The sequence below is a fragment of the Athene noctua genome, chromosome 3 (assembly GCF_965140245.1).
Source record: "Athene noctua chromosome 3, bAthNoc1.hap1.1, whole genome shotgun sequence".
Taxonomy (NCBI): Eukaryota; Metazoa; Chordata; class Aves; order Strigiformes; family Strigidae; genus Athene; species Athene noctua.
Window position 1 is genome coordinate 53,704,096 of NC_134039.1, and position 27,779 is coordinate 53,731,874.

The window sequence follows — 27,779 nt, forward strand, 5'->3', positions numbered from 1 at the left end:
GTTAAGACAAAGTTGCAGAAACAATACTTTTGAGACCATGGTCCAAGATCTATATTTGATTCTGCAGAATATTGTTACAGTTGAGTTCAGTTGAGAGAAAGTTAATTTGGTTGATAAGAAAGGGAGGCATCCTAAGACTAAATAGACTCATTTAAAATTTTCAAGGATAAGATTTTGTTTTGTTTTGTACTGTACTCTGGCTTAAATCAAATGTAGTTGGCATGTGCTTTTAAAAACTGTTTTTAAGCATTACATGCCAGTGTGAAATGAAGTGAAAATTATGTGTTGTTTATATTTACATGCAGAGTAGGTGTTTTTGGCTGACAAGAAATATATATTATCATGCCTTGCAGTTGCAGGGAGACAACCTCACACATAAATTACTCCGGTTTTAAGTGAAGTAGAAGCATAGAAAGTTTTAGTTAAATAAAATTTCTTTCTGTTCATTAGCTCATCCAATTAGACCATCAATGAACTAATAGCAACTAAACAGTAAGGCAAAAAAAATCCCTTCTCCTTTTGGACAAAATGAGTTTGATGCTGCTTCTTTATATCATTCAGAAAGATACTGAAATATGGTATTTACACCATTTAATATTTGCAAGGCCCCAGGTCTCTCATCATGCTAAATTTGAACCCTGTCTCACTCTCCTCCCTCGCTCAGAATGATCTCCAGATGTGTTACAGAGAGCTGCAAGGACAGAAATATGAAAGCTAATCCTACGGTGTCCTCTCAAAGGGAAAACTTTTTTTCCTCCTGAATTATGGGCTGCATTTCAGAGTATTGCACCAGAGAACTACAAACAAATAGCATATTCTCTACTTCCCAAGCTCTACTGCACACAGTGTTCCATTTATACCATAACTAGTTAAAAGAAGTCTTCAAATCAACAACAGATGCTTTGGTATCATAGAATAAATAGCAAGTCCAGTGCCTGAGCAACAAGTCTCAAAACTGATAGTTTTGTGCAAAAGTTGCTTGCAAGTTACTAGCAGATGTTACAAACGTAATGCGTGAAGGAGAAGATGATACACTACCCAAGTCTAATCAGCTGTAATAAGTCACACAGAAGAGAAGAACAGTTTCTGCATACTAAGGAAAAGTCAAGGCAGGGATGGGAAAGACTGATGACCTATACTAGATCTTGGATGTCAAACAAGAAAAAACATACTTAAAGGAAGAAAACTGCTTCTAGCATTTGCTCTGGTACATGGCTTTATAGCAAGAAATACTGATCTCTTTGAAGTCCTTACAACACCTGCAGCAGGGCCTTCTGAACGTGACAGTCTCTGGTGCTGTGCTCCTTGCACACTAATAGCCCCACCGATGTCAGTGGCATTCACACTGACATTAACTATATCTAGCACGTGAGACCTCCAAAAGGGTGACTCTAAAAGAAGCATGCCTGCAGTTAACAGTTATATGAACACCAGGATTATTGACAGGGTCTGTCAAGGAGGACAGAGAGTAAAACCAAGCTGTAAATATACTTTTGCAGATCGAGGACTCCATGTTTTCAGTGATGCCTTGAGGTGTGTAGCATTTAAGAAGGAATTTGGAGTGAAAAAATTTGCAAAGCTCAGGTTAGCCTCAGATGGGCTGTGACTGAGTAGTGGACAGACACCTATTGCTGGGTCATTTTTCTGCAGAAAGCAGGGCATGAATACATTCCTAACAGAAGCCTACACATGTCTGAGTCACTGCAAGGTCACCAAAGCTAACTTTAACTCTGCCCTGAAAATCTTATGACTAAGGTACTTGCAACAATATTTTAAAGTAATCTTAAGATGTATATCCAACTTTTTATTTCATAGTGGTATTACAAGATCCAGCTGGACTGACTAGGAAAGACAGCTTATCCAATAGCATAATGTGTTTTTCTTCCAGGACACCAGAAACTTTTTTACCTTTTATTTTATAAGTTTTCTAGCAGCATCGTTCAAAAGAGGATATTAATGCACCAATAATGTTGCCTCTACTCCTAGCTATGCTAGATGAAGCTATGCTTCATCTGTGAATTTTCATTATCTGCTGGGATTTGCATCATTTGCTATGAGTTATCATTAACAATTTTTTGCACAAGCACTAAACCACAAGAGCCCCAAAGCATCTCTGGTGCCACCTGATATTTCTAACAGTCTGAACATGTGTTACTGAAGTTGCTTTTTTAAAAAAAAAATTTAACACCAGATTTACTAGTAGGCCTTGGATGTTCACATGCCTATGGAACAGCTGGATTTATGTTTGCCTTGCCTCAGAAGAGCAGTGCAAAACAGATGGAGCATATGCTTGAGCTTGTTGTCGTCTGTCTCCCAGATTCTCTTGTAAATTTTCCATCCTTGAGTTCTCTTTTTCTTCTGACATTTCTCTGTGCTTAATTCTCTGCCTTTATGTTGTCCTGAGTCTCCCCTTTACATCCTAGTTATGTTTACCATACCTCTTGAATTGCTATAGTGCAAAATAAAGTTCCAAACAAGAATAACGGCCATCTTGGGAGACCTTCAAATACCTGAAAATACATCTGGTAGCTAAGGCTGACATAAAATTTTCCTAATTGCTGAAATCCACCCTGTGCTCCCATTTCTATATGGTACCACCCCCAGCCCTCAAAATAACAAAACCAAGCTACTGAGAAGATGTTAACCCAATAGGCAGTCAGGTCATGGAAGTTCATCTACCCATTCTTCAAAAACAGCCTCATCCTTCCAGAGGCAAAACAGAGACTTCTTAAAGTGGGGGGAAAAAAGAGAGAGGAATATGCAGAGACACTGGGAGAAGGTGCACATACTATCCCTATATTATTTCTGTAAAGCAGAACCCCTGGGGTTGAAAGCCCAGACCAGGCAAGCACCTAATGACTATAGAAGGTGTCCGAGATACAGAAATGTAAGTTCATGTCCATATTTAAATTTGAATTGCTCTTTCACTTGAACTAAGTCCCCTAACTATCGAGTTAGCATCTATAGTAGAGTGCTCAGCTCCGCCTCTCTCCTCTTACCCTAAGTCCACCATTCTCCAAACAGGCAGAACCTCCTGTGAAAGTTTGGGCTAAGATGAACTCTTGTCTTCAAATTCAACTGTTTTCTCCAGAAACTCCTACTGAGCACAATAAAGTATTGTTACTGCAAGGACGAGGTCCTGGAGAAAGTGACTACCTTCCAGCATGCCAGAAGGGATCCCTGACATCACCAATAACAGTAGAAAATTATGACCTTGTTGAAAAAGGCTATTAACCATAGACAGTCTGTGGTGTTACTGTTCCTGCAGAGCAAACCAGTGGTCACTGCTCTTTTAAGAAAGGTCAACAGTGAGAATTTTTGGAAAGATAATACATATTAGCTACCATTTAAGAATAAGCAATCAAATAATTCACAGTGGTAATGTCCAATAAATTATTTTTCTCCCCACAATTAAGCCTATGTATAAGGTATCGGTGAATTAACGATATGGGAAATTTGAAAGGTCTGAATTTAATTGTTAGGAGTATATTCATCAGGAAAATATTTCTAAATATTTTAAAGAAACTCTTTTAAAATGATTTTTAAATCCAACTGAAAACCAGATTAATTTGGAATTTCTCAGAAAATTCATTTTGATCTCTAAAGCTAAGTGCTGCAATTTTGATCACACATTGTATTTTAAAGTACATTAAAAAAGAAGCTGAATTCCCGTTTTAAGTGCAAGATTCCTTATAGCCAAATTCACATTTAAAGGCATTGAGTGTAAGAATGTAACAATTAGAAACAACAATTGGTTATAACTTAGCTAAACTGCAACCTATATTTTTTTTTTTTCAAGATTCATGCATTTAGCTGTAGACTGTCCAAAAAGATCTCTGTACTATGTGCTATAATTTTAGGAAAGATGAGCTACAGTCTTCATATGTAACATTTTTCTGAAGACTCTAGCAACTCTAAATAAAATGTCTTTTCTTTAGATATAATATTTCAGACAGTAGCCATAGTCTGTTTCCAAAACATCTGGAAAGTAATTGAGAGCCTATTTCACAGGGGCTGAAGTCTTAAGGGTCTGATGCTCGTAATTCATTTAGGATCGTTTAGGTGCTACATTGCCACACGTGGCATTCCCACATTTGGATGTAACACCTGCAGTGAAGAAGGCATTTTACTTTTTGCAGTTGTTGGCACTGTACTTACATTGGTGACCACTGCCAGAATGGCTATGCCTTGCATGATGGGCTGCCAGGCACCTATGTCTTGTGCCTTCTGTGGAACCATGCGCCTGAACTGGGTCGTCAGCTTCCACGCATCCAACCGGATTTCCAACATGTTGTTAATAAGAGCCAAGAGAGGAGCCAGGGGGAATGACGCCACAAACAGAGTGACAAAGCCAAACTGTATAACTGCCAAAGGGAGAGGTTACATACATCAGTGAGGCTTTCACTTACTGAAGAAAGCATGCATGAGCATGTATACTTTATATACTTCAACTGTGGGAGAGGAAGACAAGAAAGCGTAGCTGAGTTCCTAGCAAATCTTCTATATGACAAGATAGGAGCACAACAGTACTGAAAAATCCTGCTAGGCGAAGGGGACAGGAAAATGCTACAAGTCACAACACACCAAGAGGAACTATTCTGGGTATTTAAACATGCATTTCTTATGTCTTCATCATGAAGACCTGGAAATCTAATTATTATCTGTCTCAGTGGTGGAAAGCCTGAGCTAACAATTGTCTCACTGGTTTCCAGGTGCTGTGACAAGTACGCAGGCAATGCTGTGACAGAATGGATGGTGGCAACAAACCAGAGATCTGCCAGCTCCCAAGAGACAGCAACAAGTCCTGATGACTACAGACCCCTGGCAGAGCAGTCTGACACAGGGCTCTGCTGTGCAACACCAGAACATGGCAGTGGCTTGCCTTCTGGACTCATTTCTCAGAGGATGGGGCAAAGAAGCAGCAGTACTCCTCCTTGTACAATCAGGTGCTCTTTCCTAGTTATAAATTCGATTAAGGCTTCGCTGCTTAATAAAAACTTGCAAAATTATCTGTAAGGGTTCATCAAAACTTGTCTTGGAAAACATTAATGTCTCATCTGTCTGTACACTTATTACACGTAAATTGTTTGAAAATTTTCTTTAGAGCATGCTTGTATCCAGCACTGGTAGTGAATCTAAACTAAACTGCTACTTACCCATTTCAAGATACTCATAAAACAGTCCAAGTTTTTCAATGGGCTGGAGGTGGTAGTCCTGTTCCCAGCGTGGAACAACTTTTTCTGATCTAGCAGCTGCACAGTATCTTCCGATTAGATTCTTAACCCAACTATCAGCCAGGGAGAAAAAGACTACTAAGATTGGTAAAATAACCTAAAATGTTTGGTAAATGGAAAAAAAATGACATTTGTGCTGTTACAGCTTTGAACAGTGCATTTAATTATTCTTGAATTACTGAAAAATTCCTTCAAACATGAGTATAATCTTCTGTTGCCCTACCCCAAAAGCAGTTATTTACAATCATAAATAAGAGTGTAAAATGGCAATGTATCAGAACCATAGTGATTTATACATACATTGTACAGGCGAATGACCACATAAAATTCAAGGTAACAAAAAATCGAGTTAAATGTAAGCCTGTGGTTAGACAGATTAGTTCCTTCTGATCACAGAATCACAGAATGGTTGAGGTTGGAAGGCACCTCTGGAGGTCATCTGCTCCAATCCCTCCTTGCACAGGCAGAGCCACCTAGAGCCAGCTGCCCAGGACCATGCTCAGACAGTTTTTCAATACCTCCAAGGATGGAGACCCCACAACCTCTCTGGGCAAAATGTGCCAGTGCTTGGTCACCCTCACAGTAAAAAGGTGTTTTCTTTTGTTCAGATGAAATGTCCTGTGCTCAAATTTGCGTCCACTGCCTCTGGTCCTGTCACTGTGCATTAGTCACTCAGATTAGTCTGTTTCTCTCCTTTACTTGTGCCCTTCAGGTATCTGTACATATCGATGAGATCCCCCTGAGCCTCCTCTTCGCCAGGCTGAACAGTCCCAGCTCTCTCAGCCTCTGCTCATATGTGAGGTGTTCCAGTCCCTTCATCATCTTTGTGGCACTTTGATGGACTTTCTGCAGTATGTCCATATCTCTTGTCCTGGGGGGCCCAGGACTAGAAACAGTACTCCAGGTGTGGCCTCCTCAGTGCTGAGTAGAGGGGAAGAATCACATCCTTCAACCTGCTGGCAACATTCCTCCTAATGCAGCTGAAGAGACCATTAGCCTTCTTTGCCATAACAGCACATTGCTGGATCAAGTTCAACTTGGTATTCACCAGGATCCCCAGTTCCTTTTCTTCTGAGCTGCTTTCCAGCTGGGTGGCCCCCAGCAATACTGGTGCATGGAGCTGTTCTTCCTCAGGTGCAGCACTTTGCAATTCCTCTTGTTGAATTCCAGGAGGCTCCTGTCAGCCCATTTTTCCAGCCTGTCAAAGTCCCTCTGGGTGGTAGTACAACCCTCTGATTTATCAGTTTGGTGTCATCTGCAAACTTGCTGAGGGTGCACGCTGTTCCCACAAACAGATCACTAATGATGATGTTAAATAGGACAGGACCCAGTAGTGATCTCTGGGGTATACTGCTAGTGACTGTCCTCCAAGTAGACTTCGTGCCACTGATCACCACCCTCTGGGCCTTGCCATTCAGCTGGTTCACATCACTGTCTGCTCATCCAGCCCATACTTCAGTAGCTTCTCTAGGAGGCTTTTATGGAAGACATTGTCAGCATCCTTACTGAAGACCTGGTAGACAATATCCACTGCTCTTCCCTCATCTACTGAGCCAGTCATTTCATCATAGAAGGTTAGCAGGTTGGTCAACCATAACTTCCCCATGCTGACTACTCCTGACTTTCTTCATGTGCCTGGAAATGGTTTCCAGGATTAGCTGTTCCTTCACCTTCCTAGGAATTGAGGTGAGGCTGATCTTCTCATCTGAAAGGCTTGCATGAGAATTTGAGAAAACTGATGAATTGGCTGTAGTCATTTTCATCAGTCAAAGAACCACATTCAAAAAAAGGCAAATGGGGGTGAATGTCTATCACAGAGAAAAAAACCCAAATGATTTTCTTTATACTTGCAGAGATGCAGAATGGGGGGGCAGTTAAGAACCAGATCCAGAAGTGATACTTGGCATTTCAACACCTAAATGTTACTTGTCACCCTGGGAAGTGAATTAAAAATTCTGGTCAGATGGATATTATTTCCTGTATGTAGAAGGGGGAGTCAGTTGTCTATGGCTGGAGCTGACATCTGCAGGCATGCTCAGCCTGGGGACCCTTACCCAGTAAAAGAAGACATTGAAAAGAAGTATGGGTCTACAGGTCCATCCTGCAACCAGCAGCATGTACGGCTCAACTGGATCCTGGAAGAACCGTATCTCAGCTGAGCATCCTAGCCTCAACCCTACAGTATTTATGACACACTTTGAAGTGGCGTCACTGTAGAAAAAAGCACAATGTGTGGGCTTGGAAGAACCACAGTCAGAGGGAATACAATGCTGTTGGCTGGTGCTTATGGCATTTAGGAGGGCATGAGCAAATTGGGAGTTCCCTACACTCCAAGTAACAGAACATCCACTGATCAATATAAAATAAACAACAAGTCCTGGGACAAGGAACAGAGTCCTGGATAGTATCTTAATCCAAATTAAATGGAGGGCATTCGTGGTTAGCACTTTGCTTATTGTTCACATTAAAACATGACCTTCTAGAGGTCTGCTCCACTGAAAGAGAGTGTATAGGCACTATGAATGCTAAACATGACTGTAAAACTAAATGAGTTAAATTAGTAACTTATGCATGACTTTTAAAAGCCCAATGTATAACAACAAATCATTCCACTCAATATTAAGCAACAGTATCTAGTTTAATATTTTCAGATCTTCTATTGCCTCAGTTTTAAATATCTAACCTGAAACATATTGAGTCTGATTTATTGAGGAAGGAAGCATTTCTGATTAGAACTCAATCAGTCTGAACGACAGAGACAGGAGCTCAGAGCTACCAGACTGTCTAAAAAGGCCCCGAAAGACTAGTCTTATTCTTTTAGAATACAATATGTGCTTATCAAATTTAGTGACCAAATGCCTGAATGCATCAAGCAAAAACAGTATCTTTCAAGTGTGAAAGAGCAGATTACTTAATAGTTTGAACTTACGGAAGAAGTACTTCTTGAATGTTGTTCCAGATTGCTTTACCTCCTACTATGATAGCAAGCTGAGTTGTGAGTTCAAGAAGACATCCTCCTGGATCACACTGAATGTTGGGAGAGACATGAAAAAATTTGGAAGTTGGATAATTTTTCAGGTTGAAGCATTTAAAATGCTGCATTCCTGGTTTATTATGATAACATTTCTTAAAGCAATACAAGAAGACTATTCAGACAAACCTTTCCAACAAGGTATGCAAAAGCCAATTCCAGGCCACATATGGTCATATATGATAGGTTGAGAGGACACTAATGAAAGAGTGGAATACCAGGTGAAGTCATGCAGCTCCGTACTGTGCTGTCACCAGGTGAGGGTCACCCAGCAGAATAGGAATGCTTCTACCGACGTTCTCCCCTTCCCATGTGCCGATGCACAGATTGTTTGACCATGGGAAAAGAAGCTTGTCTGGGTACACATAATACATTTGTAAGCCCAACTGGTCTCGTGTCATATTGTTGTATGTTAGGTGTTACTAAAGAGGCAATTGGGAGACAGTCACTTTGTGAACCTTCATGTTAAGTATGTACAACTATGTTATATACTCCTAACTGCAGCAGAATACTTGGGCTCACGGCTCCTGATGTTTAAAAATAAACACCACCGTACATTCTTACCTCTTCATTGCGATACTTTCCTAGCCAATAAACTGGATTTCCAGGGTGACCTACAAATTTCCCCTTAAAGAAGGCTATGTAGAAGCATGAAGAATAGTAGTTGACAAACTGGAACAAGAACATCTTTGTGGTTAGACTGTTTTCATAATCAGTCTGTGTCCTTGGAAGCTCTGCAATTAAAAGAAATAAATAATTTTTTAAAAGCCAACCTACAAGTTGCTTTAGAGCCTCAGCTTGAAAATTATGTGCATGCCCTGTATTCTTCACTATGACTGAGTGTTATAAATTAGTTTACACAAAACCCCCATGTATTCTGTAACCACTATGCTAGTTATAAAACTTTTTAAAAGGAAATAACTTGTTCCTTGACAATAAAGAAAAAGAACATGCAAAAATTCTGATAACCCAGGGAAAAAAAAGCACCCAAATCTAACACACTCAGGAAAGATGCAAATGTAACACTATGAACTGATGAAACAGTATTAAATGAAACTATATTAAAACACCACACTATTTCACACATCTAAAGTAAAATAGCTACTTTAATGTTGATGGCCTGGATATAAAGAATAATAATATTTGTGACTGTTTATCTATTTAATAACATGGGAATAGTATCTAGCTTTGGAACAGTGACCTTATTTCATTTATTTACAAGAAAATAGCTATTTTCCCCATAAACAAAAGCTAATGTAATTGAATGTGTTATGCGTTACTGATCTGTTTTCATAAAGCTTGGATATTATAGTAATTTTCTTTGCTTTGTCTGTTTCACAAGCAGAAAACTGTAAACAATTGATCTTTCATGCTGGCTATACAAGGAGTTTTCAGGCAAAGAGCTGAATATCATATTCTTTTGATATTGAGAAAATCTGTATTTGAAAATTTCTAGGGGGTATTGTGTGATTTGGTGGGAAAATTCTGAAATATGTGGTACAGGTGTTCATTTATTGGAATTTTAATTATAGATATAAATGCTATTTTTTCTTGCTATTTTACCCAAAGTTTCTATCTGAGGTACAGCAGCAGCATACCAAAGTCAGTAATCAGGATTGCCACTTTTTCATAGACGACGTTGAGAACCATAATGACTATAAAACTGATGAACGAAGCAGTTACTGAAGTGGCTGTCTGCGGAGTCAGGTACTTGCGGATTGCCTCCGTTCCATTAATGTGCTGTGACAACGTTGAAGAAAACACCAGGAAAACTGAGAGTCTGTAGACAATGATTCCAATAACTGAAGCAATAATCAAAAGAATCTGCCAAGGGAACACAAGAAAGATGTTAATATTGAACCACTGGCTTTGGGAAAAAGTGAGTTTGAAATACTTTCTACAATAGGCAAAAGGAAACCTATTGTGTGCCTGTCATTCCATCACATAAGATGAGTGCAAGAGGATGCTCAAATAAGATAGAAAGCAATAAATTTAGAATCCATAAAAGAAATGTTTTTTTCATGTAGCATAGTCAATCTGCAGGAAAGAAAAGAGATGGTCTGATTTATGACTAATAACAAAGTTTGTACAGATGCGAGAAAAGATAATGAGATGCATAATCAAATCTTACGCCTTGAGGCATGTGATGGAAGAAATCTCCCTCTTTTGACAGTGGGCAATTGTCAGGATGGCAAATGTACTAGCAAGACTGCAATGATTATGGAGGGGGCTGTACCTTCTCTTTCACATTATAATATTATAGACTACAGAACCCTCAAAGGAGTAGACAAATTTTAAACCAAGTAATGTAATCTGCAAGAGTTGTAATAATGATCCATGTACCCCATCTTGCTTGCTATCTTCTCTCTCTCCGTTTCTCCTCCTGCTTTTATTTCCTGCTAGTTCGCTAGCTATTATTCAGATTGAGGTCCACAGAGCTGTGAATCTTTTTTTCACTACCTTTGCAAATTGCCATGAAACCACCCACCTCCCCCTACCCTGCACATAGTAAAAGTGCAGTAACACAAATGACAAACCCAGACCAAATCTCTTCCCTTCAACCTGAAGTCCTGCCTATTGAAATCCACAGCAAGCCAGTATTCTTTCCTTTGTGTTTCAGACGTGTTAGCGTTGAGGCTCTCCTGGGCTGCCAGCCACCACTCTTATCTCCTGTCTGTCTCAAATCAGCTAGAATGAGGTCTTCTTCAGTTGCTGTTTGTGCTACAGGCGAGGAGGACATGCAGCATGCTGAACCACTGAGCTTTTCAAGGTGACCTCTTTGGGCATGCTCACCGTGTTGTATATTGTTTCATGGATGACCAGACTGCTTTCAAGTTTTAGTTGTAATTAAAGCAGCAGCTCTGGGGGATTAGAGAGCACCCAGCTTTGCTCTGTTAAGTGAAATGAAAAACTTGAAAAAGGGCTGGGACTGTGAGACATGATATTGAAGCAAACAGCTGGAACAAGTAGTGTAGAAACTGGCAGTGAGGAGAGCATATAAACCAAAATCCTTCCCTTATCCCCGCCTCCCTCCCAAGCAAAGACATTTATCTTAAAATAATGAGATAAAAAACAATGGACCGCATTTGCAAGCATAACTCACAAGGTAGAGCTGCAGGATATTTTGATACATATTTTCTATTGACTGTATGCTAATGAGTATTCTGTGACTACAGCTACCTTCTTCATGCGGGTCCACATCTGATGGGCTTGGTTTATGCATCAGGTGGAAATCCAGCTGAACCTGTTCCATTGTTAGCTTTTGTTCAGTTGATGAGGATCTTTTTTTAGACACTTTACTAGAGAAGTGAATTCATGAGGTTAAAGAATAAGAGGACAACTTTACCCAGAAGAAGACTGCACTTGTACAGCAAGTCATCCGTATGCACTTCCCACAGGCAGTGTATGGCACATGTTCTTCTTGCTGTAAAAAAAGATCAAGGATGCACCAAATATTTTTTTCATATTTTTTGGTGTGCTCCAATTAAGCCCTTTATGATATTCAGGGCAGAAAAAAGGAAAAAGTCCCTCGTTTTGTTTCCTTTCCTGCTTTGTTATTCTGGAAGTCATATTTACTCATGATTTCAAAAGTCTTGCCTGATTACAAGTGTCTTTTTATTCCTGCCAATTCTAAGATAAAAATGACTCCCATAGAGGCTGGGTGTCCTCAGCTATTACTGACTTCAGCTATGACAGGGTGCATAGTCCTTTTGAATGGACCCATCCTTCTTGGCTGATCATGGCATCCAAGGTCATTACCTTTCTAACCTCATTGGCCAAAATTAGCAGGCACTAAAATTTTTGTCCCTGATCTCTGTCTTTCTCAACTTATCCCATAGGAACAATGGGATGGCTTTCCCAAGGAAAATGCCTACCTCAATATGGTGGTGTAAAAAATTCACTGAGTCTTTATAGGATCTCTGAGAACCAAAATCATTATGTTTTAGCATATTCTTCACTCTTTGAACTGTCTGAAAGGAACTTTCTATATATGACTTCATACATTACAGGTGGCACAGGTTTATAAGCTTTTAAACAGAACCAATTTTTTTGTAGTACAAGATATGAAAAAAAGATCTATCTAGATAGTTTAAACTATGGCAGTTAATTCTGAAACTTTTCAAGTGTCCTCTAATAAATATTAGTGTAATGTGGATGTAATGTCAAAGCAATGCAAATGATCAGATAAATGCTAGAGTAATATATTGACAGAGAATAATAAAGTGAAGCTGAGCTGGAGTGAGCTACAGAAGCTAAAGCTACACAAAATGTATAGTAAATAGAGATTTAAATTAAGATCTTCATAAATATGAATTCTATTTCATCAAAATGAGGATAATCCTTGTCCCTGTGAGCTTGCTGTTATTAATCATAATTGCATCCACATGCATTTAGCAACAATACCTATTTATACATGTTTCAGACAGAAACATCTTTGGTTAAAAAGAGTCTTGGCATGATATATAATGTAACATCTTTCTCTCTATTTCACCCTTTTTTCCTGATGCATTCTTAGGCAAAGATAGCAAATGGCCAATCATCTTGGCCTCTGGCAGCAACACTGAATCATTTCCTGGGGATTTAATAAAGTAGACTTAGTCTCCTAAACTGGGGACAATGCCTACTTCTGTTTATTTATGAGACAGGAACCTTAGCAGTGCAAGCTCCTCAAACAGCCAACTACTTTACGGTGCCTATGGTTAGATATAAATTCCCTCCCATGTATCTGTACTTTCTAAGTTCACTATTTCCGGGCTGGTCTATCAACTCTCCTTGAAGCACTGCTGATTTATACAGCTCCAGACCAGATTCACCATTTTCATATTGTCCTCTCACAACATCACCAGTAGCCAAAATATTCCTTACCTGTGTAATTTCATTCATTACCACATGAGTGCACCGAGCTTCATATTCTGGACGAACTTGTTCTTCTTGCTCTAAGTACTCAACTGTGTCCCATTCATACTCTAGTTCAGCCTGCCGTCGCTTCCAAAACTCCAAAAACAAAGTAACTATGCAGAAGATAGACAAAATGAGCAATACCATGTGAGTATTGGACACTGCTTGACCCCCTGGGCTATAACACGCAGCTCAGTTTTCCATATAGATTTCTACAGACAGGAATAAAACCCTTATTGGCTAATATAATGGTGAAAATAACTAGATCTACTCCTTTATGTAATTATCGCTTTGGATACACAGGTACTTTAATAAGAGAAACATGAGGTAAATGGTGGTGTAAGCACATGTTAAAGAATGCATATATACATTTATTTGCTTTCTGCCTAAGGCTAGAATATGAGCACTTTGGATTTCATATTATAGACTGCTTTACAAAAAGTTTATCATAGGATGTGTAAGAAAGCAAGATGGTTGCATAGGTAAAGACAAAATAGAGAGTGCAGGACTTCTAGAAGAGAAAAAGTCAGTATGCCAAGAATTGCCACAGGGAAAAGCTCATGTTCATTCAGTCTGCAATTTTTGTGTGGATAAATTAAGTTTTCAAACTACAAGAAGCAATGATGGTTCAGGTAAAGCTGCTTAAACACATCTGTCTTTCTTCCTCTGCTAGCACAAATCTGAAGGGGCTGCAGCTCCTTCTGCATGGCATGGATCTTAGAAACTCTGGGCTGGGCCAGCAGTTTCCCTAGACTGGGTTCTTACAACTGGAAGCAGTGGGGTAGCAGCTACAGAGATGCCTAAGTGTTACTGGCTAGACATGAATCCAGCCAAATTCATTACCTTGTCCTGAGACATTATGCAGGTAGATCTGGCAGAAGAGGCAATGGTGGACCCAGCTGAGAAGACTGGGAGGAGCTCAGGATGGTGGGTGTCAGTACCATGCTGCCCAGTACACCCAGTTGCTTTATTACTGAAGACAGTGCATCCTCAGATTAAACGAGTGGTGTGGCTCTGCAGTATGACCTCCAGGAGGAGTTAGTATCCCATCACTGCAATCCTCATTACTCCCACTGTCTGGGAGTAATTAACTATCAAAGTGTGGGGGTTTTTATTAGTTTGGCCCCTCATTCTGAATGATGAAACATCAGTGGCACGCAGTTACAAGTCCAAACATTAAAGGTTATTTCCAAAATCAGGTGTAGTCAATAAACCCCAAACCAAAGCATTTAAAAACCAGAAAACTTCATGGGCTGGGCTGTGAGATGACTTGGCATCTGCACACAGGCAAAATCCCAGCAAACCCTCCTCCCCTGATTATCCAGGGGCCTCTTTCACCAGGACTTCTCCGCTCCTTCACACTTAGAAGCACAAAGGCAAGTTGGCCAGATGATCACATCTGCGTTCTCCTGAAGAGCAAGGAGATTAGTCTTCCATGAACCTCGAACTGCTGCCCAACCCAAATCACAGGAAGCTACAGGCTACACAGGCTACTCCAGCTGCAAATCCAGCTGCTGGTGGTGAATCCAGAAGTGCAGGGCCTCCTGCTGTGATTGCCTCTGTGCTAATAGCAAAAGAAGGGCACGTAACATGGGGACAGCTCTCTCAGCCCCAATACAAAGAAAATTTATGCTAGCTAAAATAAACCAGCAGCCAGGCTATGTCTTTCAGCACAGGGAAGGAGCTACTTCTGGATTTGACATTTTCCTTTTATTTTGAACCAGCATTTTTTAACCATGGAAACAAATGAAGTTTCAGAATCAGGAGATCCAAGTGCTAATTCCACCTTGTGGTGTCCCCTGTCACACATCCCTCAACACTGCCATTCAGTATGACCTAGATATTCTGTGTCACCAAGAACTGAAGAGAAATGCTTTAGTTGAAGAATATTTGCTTGTTTAACTGATCTTGTTCAGGGAGGGGATCCAGTGATGGCAGCAAATTAAGTGGAATCTTCTTCTTCAGGAACTTTGCCAATCTAGTCTTGCCATCACAGGAGAAGTGGTAGAAGCACTGGTCTAGAGCACTAATGTATAGAGGGTTAATTCCTGAGGCCAAATCCCCTGTTGTTTTATTGTGCTTTGAGATCTTTGAAGGGAATATATTAAAAAATAATAAAAATAAAAAAATACACAGGTATTAAAAAGTGTATTGCTGATAATGATGCAATAATATATCTAAAAATCTAATATTCTTTTAATTGTTTTGAACCAGGATGTCTACAAAAGTATTAGAGCAAGATGAAAATTACAGTTGGAATTGTATCAGGACCATGGGTCATTTGGATCCAGTACAGTTTTCACTGTATTTCTGTAATACAATTCACCTCTTTATATAGTGGACTTATGATAAGACTACTAATAGACCCTGCAGACATCACTATAACTAGGAAACTTAACTTTTGAAATTATTAGTCTTGGAATCATTTTTCAAAACAGGAAATACAATTTTAATTAGAAAGAAAATTGCAAGTAAATTCACTATTCAGACATCAGGAGAAGATTACAATAGTATCAGACTTCTAATTTTTTTTTATTTAGAGAATTTCCTGATGGTCTTTTGATTTTAGTGTATATTTTGAAACAAATATTATTTTCAAAATTATATGTTTCATCTTGTATTTCTTAAAGCAGTAGCTATTTTGAAGCACTTTAAGTCATCATAGGATAATAAAAATACAAGATGTTTTACAAAGAAAGCAAATTACGTATTCTTGTTAGCCTACATATGAATTCAAAATGTTACATGAGTTATTTTCTCTACAGTACCCTGTATATAGACCTAACATATAACTTACTTTGGTCATTTCTGGATAAGACAGTGAAATAAAGAACAGTTAACAAAGTGGTTAATATGAAAAAACACAACTGTTTTTGGGAAAATAAACCTTGCCTAATCCCTTACATACATCACCAAGTGGTTTCACCCATGGGAAACATCCTGGTTTCAGATACATTTTCTCTGCTAAAAGATAAATCTAGTGCTTGGAACTACTACACTTTTTACAATTGGTTTTCTAAGTAAAGACAAGAGGAAAAAATTCCTGGGAAATACAATAAATGACTATTTTTCAATTGCCTTGCACAGTCACGCAGCTGTTAATAGGCACAGGCAGCTCCAAAACTCTGGAAAAAAAAGAGCTCCTCTGTCAGATATACTTAAGCATGTGGCTGGCTCCTGCTGGATGAACATGAGGCAGTTCTAATCACTTCTCTGGGACTTTTCTCCAAGTCAAAACAAAACAGACACTGAAGACCAACTTTTTAAGTTCTACAATTTTTTATTTTTTGAGGATGCTAAAAAAGAGCTCCTGTGCATATATGTATCTTCTACGGAACAACCTACTGGTGAATTCCTGAGTGCTAGAAAATGAAGTCATTGCAAATTTATCCATGTTTTCTTGGCTGATGATGGAGGCTTGGCCAAAATTAGATGACAAACCACAGTTGTTGAAATTGACTTACCCCATATTCCCATAAATACTGCAAACACCAGTGTTCCAAAGCTATCAAATATACAGAGTTTCTGGAAAAATGGAAAAGAAAGAAAAAGGCTTAAAATATAATCGACCATAGTTTTTCTTCTACACTAACCCAGAACAGAAGCTGCTTACTGAACATATTGATTTTTAGCTTTTAAGTAGTTTAATAAACAATCTTTATTATAGAATTTACTCAAATTCTGTCAATGTACACCACCCTCCATTAAATTAAGAAAAATAAACGCAAAGCCCAGAATTAAAAATATAGGCCAAATATGCAGCAAGAGGGTAGTAAAATGGTATGCTACCAAACTTCCTTCCATCTGTGGCATAGGAAAAGGAAAAACAGTGCTTCTGCTCTGGGAACTCAATATAGAGTTATGTATTTTTAATACAACCACAAAAAGGCAATGGACACATCTGGTTCTCATGAGCAGGACAACAACAAATCAAGATAGCTTGTAAAAATACGTTCTGAGAAGATACTTCTGTGGTCACAATTTGACTTTTCTTTCCATCAAAGCCTTTCCCTGTATTCTTGTATCTTTTACCCTTTAAGTGTGCTGAAGCAACACATTAAAGCTGAGCAATATATTTTTGATGAATAGCTGAAAAACTGCGATTTTGGGAGTGACTGAATCTATGGAAAGGAATGACAAAAGGTTAACATTAGCCTAGTGTGAAAAGGTAATGGAGAAAGAAAGCGACGATCCTCTTAGACAGTAACTCAGACTTGTGAGTCTCTAGACAGGAACTCACAGCTATTGTCTGGCTGTGTCATGGCTAAGAGGACATGGCTGTGTCACAGCCTCTGTCATGGCCCGTGTCAGCCTCTCCTTGTGCCCGTCTCCTCCTTGACAACACGGGTCAAATTCAAGGCACGGATTCAGATAACTTATTTTGAGAGGAAGGGGGCAGAACTTAGAAATGTCAAGACATGCTTTAAACATTTCCTTAGCAAAACTGATTCAGAGCTACTGAATCAAGACTTTAGTAATTGAATCTTTTTTTTTTTTTTTCCCCAAAAAAGAAAGAAGTAGCCCCAAATGAAACCAAAGAGTTTCATTAAAACCCACTTTAATCCTGTATCAAATATTTGGCAGCTATCTAAAATAAAACCACCTTTTTTTTTTTTTTTTCCATCTTAGATCAAATTGGAGGAATTAGTGTTGGTTTTACTTTTCAAAGTTCAGTTGTATCAAAAGGAACAACTATTTGCACAGTTCTAGCAATTCTGCAGGACATTAGTGAAGGAACATCATTTTATATGTAGTAGTAGAGAGAATGCAACTAAACATCAATAGTTGTGTCTATAAACTGTAAATGTAGTTACCTTGGATGATTCACAAGTGATGGTGAGGTTCCAGTAGGTACATACTTTATCACACTGAGGGCACATTATGATATTACCTCCTATGTTGGGATCACATACTTCTTGGCTAAAAACAAAACTAGTCAGTCACTCACCAGCACTAAATTCTTTAGTCCTTTTTTTGCATATGGGGACAATGCAATAATCTCAGGGAACTGAGAAATAATTTACCAGTGATCTGCTCTCAAGATCTTCCCCCCCGCTGCCCTGGCAACACATCCCCATTTCCATTCTTAGTCCTCATTTCAAAAATGGATGACATAGGAGGAAAATAATTTCCATCCCTTGTACGTGGTGATAATTCACAAAACTGCTCATATTAAAAATATAATGACTCATCAAAGATCTCATACCCTTCAATAGGAAACTCACACTTGCACGCTCACACATGCTATCATAGCAAGTCCAAGGGGAGAAGGAAGAGGACCACTGCCTACCAGAGCAAGGAATAGCTGCAGAACCAAAATGTCTACCTAGGGTCAGATTGGAAAACATGCAGAGGGAGGCTGTTAAGGTGATTCAAGGAATGGCAGAACTGTCTCCTAAGACATTGCAAAAGAGTTGACATATAACTAGTACGTACTAACCTAGTATGGTGGAGGTTGAAAGATGATGCAATTGCTTTTTATAAATACATCAGTGGGGTATAACACCAGGAAGGGAGATCAGCTATTTCACTAAATTATAATACTAGCATAATGCTAAATGGGTATAAATTGACCACAGAAGTGGAGCTCTGGAACAGCCCTTCAGAATGTTTTATAGACATAAACACCCTTCCAGAAGCGGGTATACTGTTTAATGGCCTGTAGATGATTTGGCACAATGACTCAGGCACTTTTTCCTGGGTTGTTGTGCCATGGTTGGATTTTGTCATGTTCTTATGAGAGAATCTCTCTCATGGCTATGACTGTCCTCCCAACGTAGCCTGGTCAGCTGAAGCTCCCTGTGCTGTTGCTCTTCCTCTATTCTCTTTTTCAAAATAGAGGAAAGAAATTTTGGGGGTTTTATCGAGGTCTTTGGATATTTCTTTTAAGGATTACCACAGTGAAAATTATGCGTTAGAGCAATTTGTATTGACTTCTGATTGTCACTCTTTTCACTGTGTTTCTGTAGTAGGTGTGGTGAACCTAGTGCAAAATATAAATAAAATGATAAAATAACAAATTGTCAGATGTCTATTACTGTAATGGCCCATGTACATCCATTACTTTTCTTACCTCATATTTTATGCCTTTACCTTCAAATCCACAACCGTTGTTCTCAGGCCCTTTCATTTTGCCTCTTTTATTATGCAGTGCCTTTCAAACCCTGTATATTCCCCCTCTCTAGGGGATTGATCAAAATCACACATTATATTAAAATAGGCCTGATCAGGTACCTCCATGTGCAGTTGTTCTTTGTCAGGCATCCATACAAAAAACAGCCAGCTCCTACCACTGCAGCCACGATCAACATATTAGTGTAAAAGCCCAGCCAAGCAAAGTAGATTCCAATTTTCTCTCCATAGTACTTCCTGTGGAGGGGAAAGGTTGTTGTGTTTTTTTTTCTGAAATGCCAGTAAATTCACATTTCTGTTTCAAATGGCTCTTAATTTCACACATTTTGTGCCAACTCTTATTGTCATATTCCTCTGTTTAGAACTTTTGGATTGCAGGAGTATTATAAAAGTATAAAATACTTTTATAAGAGGATAGAAAGGGGAGGAAAAAAAAGGGAAAAGAGAGAAAGATCATAGCTCACAAAGAAAGATTTTAAGTTGCCTTTTCATGAATTGGTTTATGAAACCAAGCTCAAAGAATGCTTCCATGTATCAGCTGACACAGGTGTATGTATCTGCCGTCAGAACTGAGCTCTGTTTCTTTGACATCCCCCAAACCAGATCTGTTATGCAAATTCCTAGTTGCCTCTGCATTAGTCTAGCCCCAGTCACACCAACCTGATGAAATCCAGGGGTTGCAGTTTGAAAATGTTTTTAGGATGAGCCCATTCTCTGTAGAGAAGATATCGTTCACTTGGGCAGTTGGGATCAGTTGACATGTGCCTAAAACTAGACTGCAAAACAGAAAGAGCATGAGAAGAAGATACCATTAATCTAACCAGCACAAATCAGCTCTTATCTCCGCAGACACTATGACATGAAGCCAGAGCCTGGAATAGCCTTTTTGCCCAGCCTCACTGCAAGCCAGAAAAGGAGCAAGAAGGCAGCTCTGGGAGTGCACCAGGATTCAGGATAGAAGGCTGTCAGATAGGCACTGAATACTAAAGCAAACGCTTTACACTTGGGAGCTGAAAATAACTGAGGCTCATTATGAACTTAAATCTAAGCACATGTCAGTGTCTTGGCACTTACGCACAGAAAATAGAAAAGGATTCATTCTAATTAGAGCACAGGACTAAATTAAAATTGATTTTAAGTAGCTCTAACACGCTAACATGCTTTGCTTCAAAATAATATTGTACTGGAATGAGGGCTGGAAAGTCTCAGGGATAAATTCAGGGCTTCTAGTCTCTGTTTTAAATGTAAAAGAGAGTTCACATGGAGATAAACCTTGTGTTTTTTACTGGTTATCTGGAAACCTATTTCAATAAAGCCTATTTTATTTGAGGGAATTTTCCATTTTATCTATCCATCCACATCTATCTGTGATGCACAAGACAAGTGACATTTGTAGAAATTTATAGGCTACTTTTGATTTTCAGTGTAGCTGTGATGTATAATTTTAATTGTATAAAAAGACAGTCATTAATTACTAGGCATACTGAGTCCAAATTCCCCATACCATGACAGAAATAGCCTGCAAGGCAGGTTTTAAATCTTTAAAAGGAAAACTTAAAAATGGATAGTCATGATGATATTAATTCTATCCTGTAAAGCTTTGGGTTACTTACAAGAAATATGATCTATCTTGATTCTGCCTTAAAGATTTCCTTGAAATCCTTGGAGACCTTCTGAATATTTTAAGCAGAGTCCACACAGCTGAAGCAGTTACCATTCCTGACCTCCCGTGTTCTTATTGTCTTCTAAACAGAACACACCTTGGACACAGAACGGTGGTTCTGATACAGAGGAGGTGTGTGTGGGGGATGGGTATATAATAGATATAATGCAGAAAATCAGCCCTCAGTCTTTGTTTACTGTATCCCATTTGCAGCCTCACATGGAGTTTTTCCTTAGTCAGATTCTATGAAATCTGATTTTTTCTCCTTAATTTTCTTTTTCTCTGCTATTGCTAGCCTTTGTATGCAAAGCAATTTTCAGTATAAATTTATTCTTTAAATTGTATCATTTTAAAAGTTTCAGAAGTGTAGCTACAAAACCTGGATTTCTTATTATTGCAAGGTGAAAAATTAAAGCCAGTTAAGCTTGGCTCTGACATCACTGACATTGACTGCATGACTCTGACCTCACCTGTGAGGTGTCGGACTGGCTGGACAGAGCCTTCCTGCAGAAACCCAAGTTTCCCTTCATGTATGTCACAAAGTTTGGGAACTGTGGGAATGTTTCTCACTGTGTGAGACTGCCAGGCATCCTAAGATGAGATTTGTAGCCTACATCTTTATTAACAATGATGGTATTTGATAGGAATTTTAATACTTAAAAATTGAATACTAAAAAAAGGGACAATATTAAAATGGATTTAGAACTGATGACACAGTGTGTCATGGGAACTATCACTCAGGCCAGGCACTTTACTGAACTACATCTCCCAGAGAATCCAAGTTTAATACCTCCTAAATGAAAGATATTGTTTTTCAGTTATGGAGCTACAATTTTAACCAACAGGACTTTGGAAGAAAATATCTTTAGCCAAATTATGTCCTATTCTACTATGTGGATATAATAACCAGTTGAGGAGTAAAGGCAATAAACAGTGCTTGTATCTTTTGATATAAACCCCACAGATGTAGCTGAGACCTCTATTTAGAAATACATTTTAGTTACAAACACTGGACTTACATCATGCAGGGGAAATGCTGCTTTGTAGATTCCAGTGTCCAGTAATTTGTTAATGCCAAACTTCTTCACATTGTTTTTGGTTGCATATTCCACACGGGACAGGATAAAATGAACCTGAAATTTATAAAACATTTTTGTGTCTCTTGCAACCTGAAAGTAATCATACACAGCTATACCTGCCCTAGCATATAAAAGAGTTAGGAAAGGGTAAGCAGTGCAGACAAAATTAATTGCACAGGGTATAGGAACCATTCAAATCCCTCCTTTAAATTCAGGTGGAACAGAAATGGGACAAATGTAGGGAATGTTTTCCTTCTGGATTGTCCAGGTTGTTTCATAAATGACACAGGATTATTGCATCCCCAAAACTTCTAATTTTTCAGGATGCTTTCATGAAGTTAATTGCACTGATTTGATTAAAGGAATCTTTTCTTTTTAAGATTAAATGCTAGAAAAACTCCACAGACTTACAATTCGGCTTCTAGTTGCAGGATTGAAAAATGTGACTTTGTCTTGTATATAAAAGTTGGACAAATGTTCCTTTTGAAAAGGGGCAGTGAAAAACTCTTGCTCAGGTTTGATGATATTTTCATTCACTCTGAAGAGTTTGCTAAACCAGTTGAAAGCTGAGTCTCGGGTTTTCAGGTCATTGGGTTGCAGAGGCAATTTGATGTGCATAACCTCAGCGTATGTGCACAGCACTTCCCAAGGTGCATGCACTTTCACAAAAATAAGTTTTTCATCCAAAACCTGAAATGAAAGAATATTAAAAATATGTGTGTAAGAAAATTAAAGCAAAGAACTTTTCATAACACTTTTTAAACTCTCCAGAATTTTCTTTCTCTTTACAGCTCCTAAATGACATACTAAAAGTCGTGTTCATTGTCCATCTTAGTAAAATATTATTAGCTTCTGTAAAAGCACTGACATGAGGTGGAAACATTCAGGCATATAAAGGCATATAAAAAAAGACAGCCAAATGTTCTCTTAATGCTTAATGTTTACATCTCTGCAAAGTATTTTAGAAAGTAATTTAAGTTTAACAACGCTTCCCCATACGGGTTCATTAGAAGTGTTTGTACATGTATCCCGGTAGGGCAGCTGTGGCTTTGGAGATGTCAATGACACCCCAGCAGCTCATGTACAATCTCAGGGTGACATGACTTGATGAAAGCAGGCTAGACAGCCATGGGTGCTCCTGGGCAACATGAATTCCCAGCTTCATAGGGAGAATAGGGAGAGAGAAAGAGAAATCAGCTGAGACTGCTGAGGAAGACAGCATGGGGCACACTGGCTCTCAGTTGCATGCCCAAATCAGCACCAGTATGCAGTGGGTACCCTGACAGCCACTCTTGTCTCCTGTCTACACATCGACTGTAGACCTTCTATTGATGTCCTGCATTAATGAGCCTCATACACATAAAATTACATTATGCAGCTCACTGGCTCAGGAACATTGGTCAGATATCTGATCTAGCCCAGGGAGAGTTCCAGTTTCAAAAGTTTTTCAGTCATGATCATGGCAGAACTTGAAAACTGCAACATGTAAGTATAGCAAGAGGGCCATGTCAGACTTCCAGCAAGTGGTTACCTTCTTATGAAAGTGAAAAGCCAGACTATATCCTTGGACATACAGTGGAAACCCTCTCAGCAGAAATCAAATAAATACTGTGATGTCATGGATTCTGAGACTAATTTGGGAGGAGGTAGGGCAAAGCAACCTTTTCTGGAGCTCACTGTGGACTACCAAACAACAACAAATTTAGACTGAAAGTGATTGTCCTGGATAGCGAGACCCAGATGGAGTGCTGCAGCCCTGTAGGGAAGGGAGAAAAGGGGCTCTGAGGGGCTCTAACCCTCCATGCAAAAGAGAGCACCTCCAGCAGCTGGTATGCATTATCACAGTGTTCTTGAACTGCCCACAGGAGACATTGCAGCCCAAAGATACACAAAGTTTGATAGATATAACCACTTGCACCACGACAGGCCTTGTGAGAAGCAGGGTGACATGCAGGAGCCCTGTGCTGCTCTTCTGGCAGAGGCATTCTGCCCTGGACACCCACTGGCTTCCCATACATCCTACACAGCCAGAGGAGGAGAACCTCTCCTCAGAGTATAGTGAGTAATTTTAATCTTCCAAGTGCTGAGCAAACACGATCTATGTATCTCTTAGTTTCCCATCTTTCATTTTGCAGAGGAAGGAACGTACACAAAGCTTAAAAGAGTTCACATCAGATCACAGAGACACTTCTGACAGAAAAAAGGTGGACCTTTTTCTCCTGAGAGAAATGTTATAGTAAATTCATATATCCAGTTTCCTTGTTCTCATAGGGACAGCTTTGCTCTCAGACACAGCCATTCACACAGAGAAAAGCACTCACCGATCTTGTTGCTTCAAGTTGCAAGCCATTGTTTAGCAGGTTTGATTCATATACTTGTCTCTTTCTCTGTTAAAAAGTATTGAACGCTGTAAGACATCCGTTTCAAAATTCAAAAATACGTATGCATAAAAGAATGGAATTGCCACCCAAAATGAAGAATCATTGGGTGGTTATCTCTATAGCCCACTTGAAGCCACTGTGGTGATAGGTCAGTCTTACCTACTAATCCTGATCGGGTTTTTTGGTCTTATGTGCAATATTAGCCTCAAATGCAATTGTGGAGAATTCACCCTCTCAGTTGCTGGTACATTACAGAGGTAAAAATGTGCCCCAAATTTTGAATTTTGAGAGCAATTACCCCTGAAACTTGTAATCTCCTTCACATTCAGACACTAATTGAACTACTGATGGCAGCCTCCCTCCCTGCATTGATCTGCTCTTTAAAAAGTCTGCATGTCAAGGGCTTCCATTCCACTTCCCTACCAGTAACCTGTAACTTAATTCTTCTTTCACAAGAACCATATGAGTTCACACAGTTGTTCAAACAGCCCTCTACATTTCAGTCCATGGCTGAGCATCCCCAAAGGAAGAAGCTGAGAGCTGTAGCACTTGTAGAGTCAGTGGTGCTATTCTAGGAGCTTTCAATGTCCCCAGAAGGACACAACAAGTTTTTTATGGCAAAGATTAAATTCATGGTTCATTTTAATTTCACTTCATAGTTACCAACACTTGGCAGGTGGTGAGTTACAAAAAATCTGGAATGTCTTTGCAATCTTGAATTTCTTGAATTTGCTTCTCCACACACAAACGCTTCTCCCCACTGCCAAACACCCAGAGACAAGAAGACCCTCTCCTCTCAGAAAACAAAATATACAACTATATAAACAAAATATACAACTCCATAAGGGATTTGTAAGAAATTTTGAAACTCCATGTGAAAAAATAAAATGTAAAAGCTATCTGCGTCAACTGGATAGTTTCCCAATGAGCTATTTTTTAATGTAAGTCAAGGGTAGCCAGCTCTGCCTGGCCTACAGACTGCATGTCAAAATATCAGCATGGGTAAGGGGGGCAGCTGTAGGCAGCTGGGGATGGGGGGAGGCTTCTGTGAGCAGTTTGTCAGAAAGACATGACATTAATGCACTGGGGACTGATGGCTTTATTCCTGAACCAGGCTAGGCTAGGCATGTACCGAGGTTTCCAGAGTGACTTGGTGATAACTACTTTCTTACTTCCAGATTGCTTTCAAGTCACTGACCAATTTTTTTGTTGTTTATATGCCCTGTATTCTAAGGATTCTGCACCTACCACTACAGGAACTTAAAAGAAGAATGGCCCAATGGTTTCTGTGGCTTGGTTCTCTATAGCCAGACTAACTGCCTTAAGACCTATGCTTAAGATCCAGGCCTGTTGCTACTGTGAAGGACCAGAGTCAATGAATGACCCTTTAGATAAAATCTTGGGAACTTTGATAGGTACATGGAAAGTGGTCTTCAGGACTAGACCCAAGACCTCTTAGTCTAGGGGGCAAAAACCAGATGCTTCAGCAAAAAGGGCAAAAATCTTCAGCATTTCCACAGGAACAGGCCAGTTGTATCTCCACATAAGTTTCATCCAGTTCTTTAATATTTAAAGACTCTTGTAAGTCCCCAAAGCAGAAAAAACTATTTTCCCCAAACTCTAGCAAGTCTTGGAATTAATAAACAGCCTACCCCATTTGCACTTTGTTAGTTCTCAGCTGCAGCACCTGCGTGTGACAACAGTCATGATGGACTAATTTCATAATTTGTTAAAAGGTATTTATTTTATCTGTTTTGGGTTTTCTGCCTTTTATTCCAGTGAATATCACCTTCTTCTCAGGTTAGGGACAGGAACCGTCAGATCTTTCAATCTGTTTTCTTCTTTCATCAATACTTACCACATTTTTCCTTATTCCTCTCTTTTCTCGGAATAAAACCACGATCCCGAACTTTGATAGCACTCTTCATGGAGGTATCTCTCCATGTCCCATTAATCCACTTGCTTATTGGTGACAGTAGAATATTCTTTATATTTTTAATTGTGTATATAACATTGTGTATATATATATGTACTATGCACATTTATAACATATTGTATATATCTAATACTTTCCATTATCTAGAATTTTGATGGTAGCTGAACCTGAAGAGAACACTTAATATAGCTGTTTTCTACGACATCTAATTTTCTTCCTTGTATTAACAGTGCTAACTTAGAATCCCAAATGTGAATGAGTTTTTTCCTTGCAGTAATATATTTCCTTGCATTTTCAGCATTTCAAATGTAATAGTGCTCTCCATTCTCCTTCAAAGCTAAAGATTCACAGTCATCTTGGCTTCTGAGTAAACTGCATAATGATTTCCTCTGCAATTTTTGTTATATCATAATTCAATCCCCTTACCAGATCATTAATGTATGTATTACACAACACAGGAGTTTGTTACTCCACTATTAACTCCTTTCCATTTCATCCTACCTCTTTGCTTCTTCCATATTCATGTGGTTCTTTGTAAGGTGAATACTGAATCATGAACATATTTCAACCTGAGCTTTGGTTTGTTTCAGCAAATAGAAAAGGCAGAGGGATAAATACCTGTTTCATTTTTCCTAAATAGCACAAAGATGGATGTAGGGCAATTCTCATTTGTGGAAGTCTAATTTTTTTTTCTTCAGATTGCTTTAATAATTTATTATGGCAAGGAGTTCCCCAAATTAATTTTGCCCTCAAAATCTTAGAGTAATGTTGACAATATTAAAGTTTCTAATAATGCATTAATGCAAGTAGTGAGAAACAAAGCCCCCGGGAGGCTTTGCTAATTAGGGGCTTTGCTATTTTATATAAATGATTGAATTATGGATACGATGATCTATGGAGGAGCTAGACTTCTACCTAGAGGAGTCTATAGTAGTTTTGCATTGATTGGGGAATACAGTATAAAGATCTGATAGCTTATAAGGCTGGAAGGTGGACACTATCCAAAGTTTATTTTAGTATCTGTCATGTTGCTCAGCTACCTGCAAGCTTAAGTTTTAATAATAATGCAATCATGGTAATGCTGCTGTTTTAAACCTGACATAGATTTTGATGATTGAATGGCTAACCAATAGACTAAGACACTGTGGGATGCATAGTTATATACAATCTTAAGAAAGTGAAAGCACAGTATAAGTAAATGCCAAGTATTACAGGCATGTAGAAGGGTTAGCTCTTGGGAGTTACTTTTTCACCATAATGCTTTCAGTGTCGGGTGATTGTTTTGCCAAGCTGAGAGACTAGCAAGATTGTTGGTCTGGAAATTGGTAGCAGACCACTAGCAGTTTTTCTCTTAGTGTTTTGTAAATGGTAGGAAGCACGTGCTTTGATTACAGTGACAGAAGAATGACAACTCATATCATTTC

The 27,779-nt window shown here is 39.0% G+C and overlaps 1 protein-coding gene across 8 annotated transcripts in view; it reads right to left on the reverse strand.

Moving 5' to 3' along the window:
• ANO6 (anoctamin 6) overlaps positions 1-27,779 on the reverse strand; it is an 81,713-nt gene that overhangs the window by 9,588 nt on the left and 44,346 nt on the right. For all 8 annotated transcript variants that reach the window (XR_012633425.1, XR_012633423.1, XR_012633424.1 and 5 more), the window contains 14 exons: positions 24,360-24,425; positions 22,450-22,728; positions 21,979-22,092; positions 19,957-20,072; positions 19,399-19,533; positions 17,979-18,084; positions 16,629-16,689; positions 13,132-13,277; positions 11,612-11,689; positions 9,864-10,089; positions 8,830-8,999; positions 8,164-8,261; positions 5,157-5,287; positions 4,159-4,364 (listed from right to left, as the gene is read on the reverse strand). Coding sequence is in view for 5 of the 8 variants with exons in the window: in XM_074903003.1 (XP_074759104.1) it covers positions 4,159-4,364; positions 5,157-5,287; positions 8,164-8,261; positions 8,830-8,999; positions 9,864-10,089; positions 11,612-11,689; positions 13,132-13,277; positions 16,629-16,689; positions 17,979-18,084; positions 19,399-19,533; positions 19,957-20,072; positions 21,979-22,092; positions 22,450-22,728; positions 24,360-24,425 (1,932 nt within the window). In the remaining 3 variants the exon portion in view is untranslated. The remainder of the gene's footprint in view (positions 1-4,158; positions 4,365-5,156; positions 5,288-8,163; positions 8,262-8,829; positions 9,000-9,863; positions 10,090-11,611; positions 11,690-13,131; positions 13,278-16,628; positions 16,690-17,978; positions 18,085-19,398; positions 19,534-19,956; positions 20,073-21,978; positions 22,093-22,449; positions 22,729-24,359; positions 24,426-27,779) is intronic.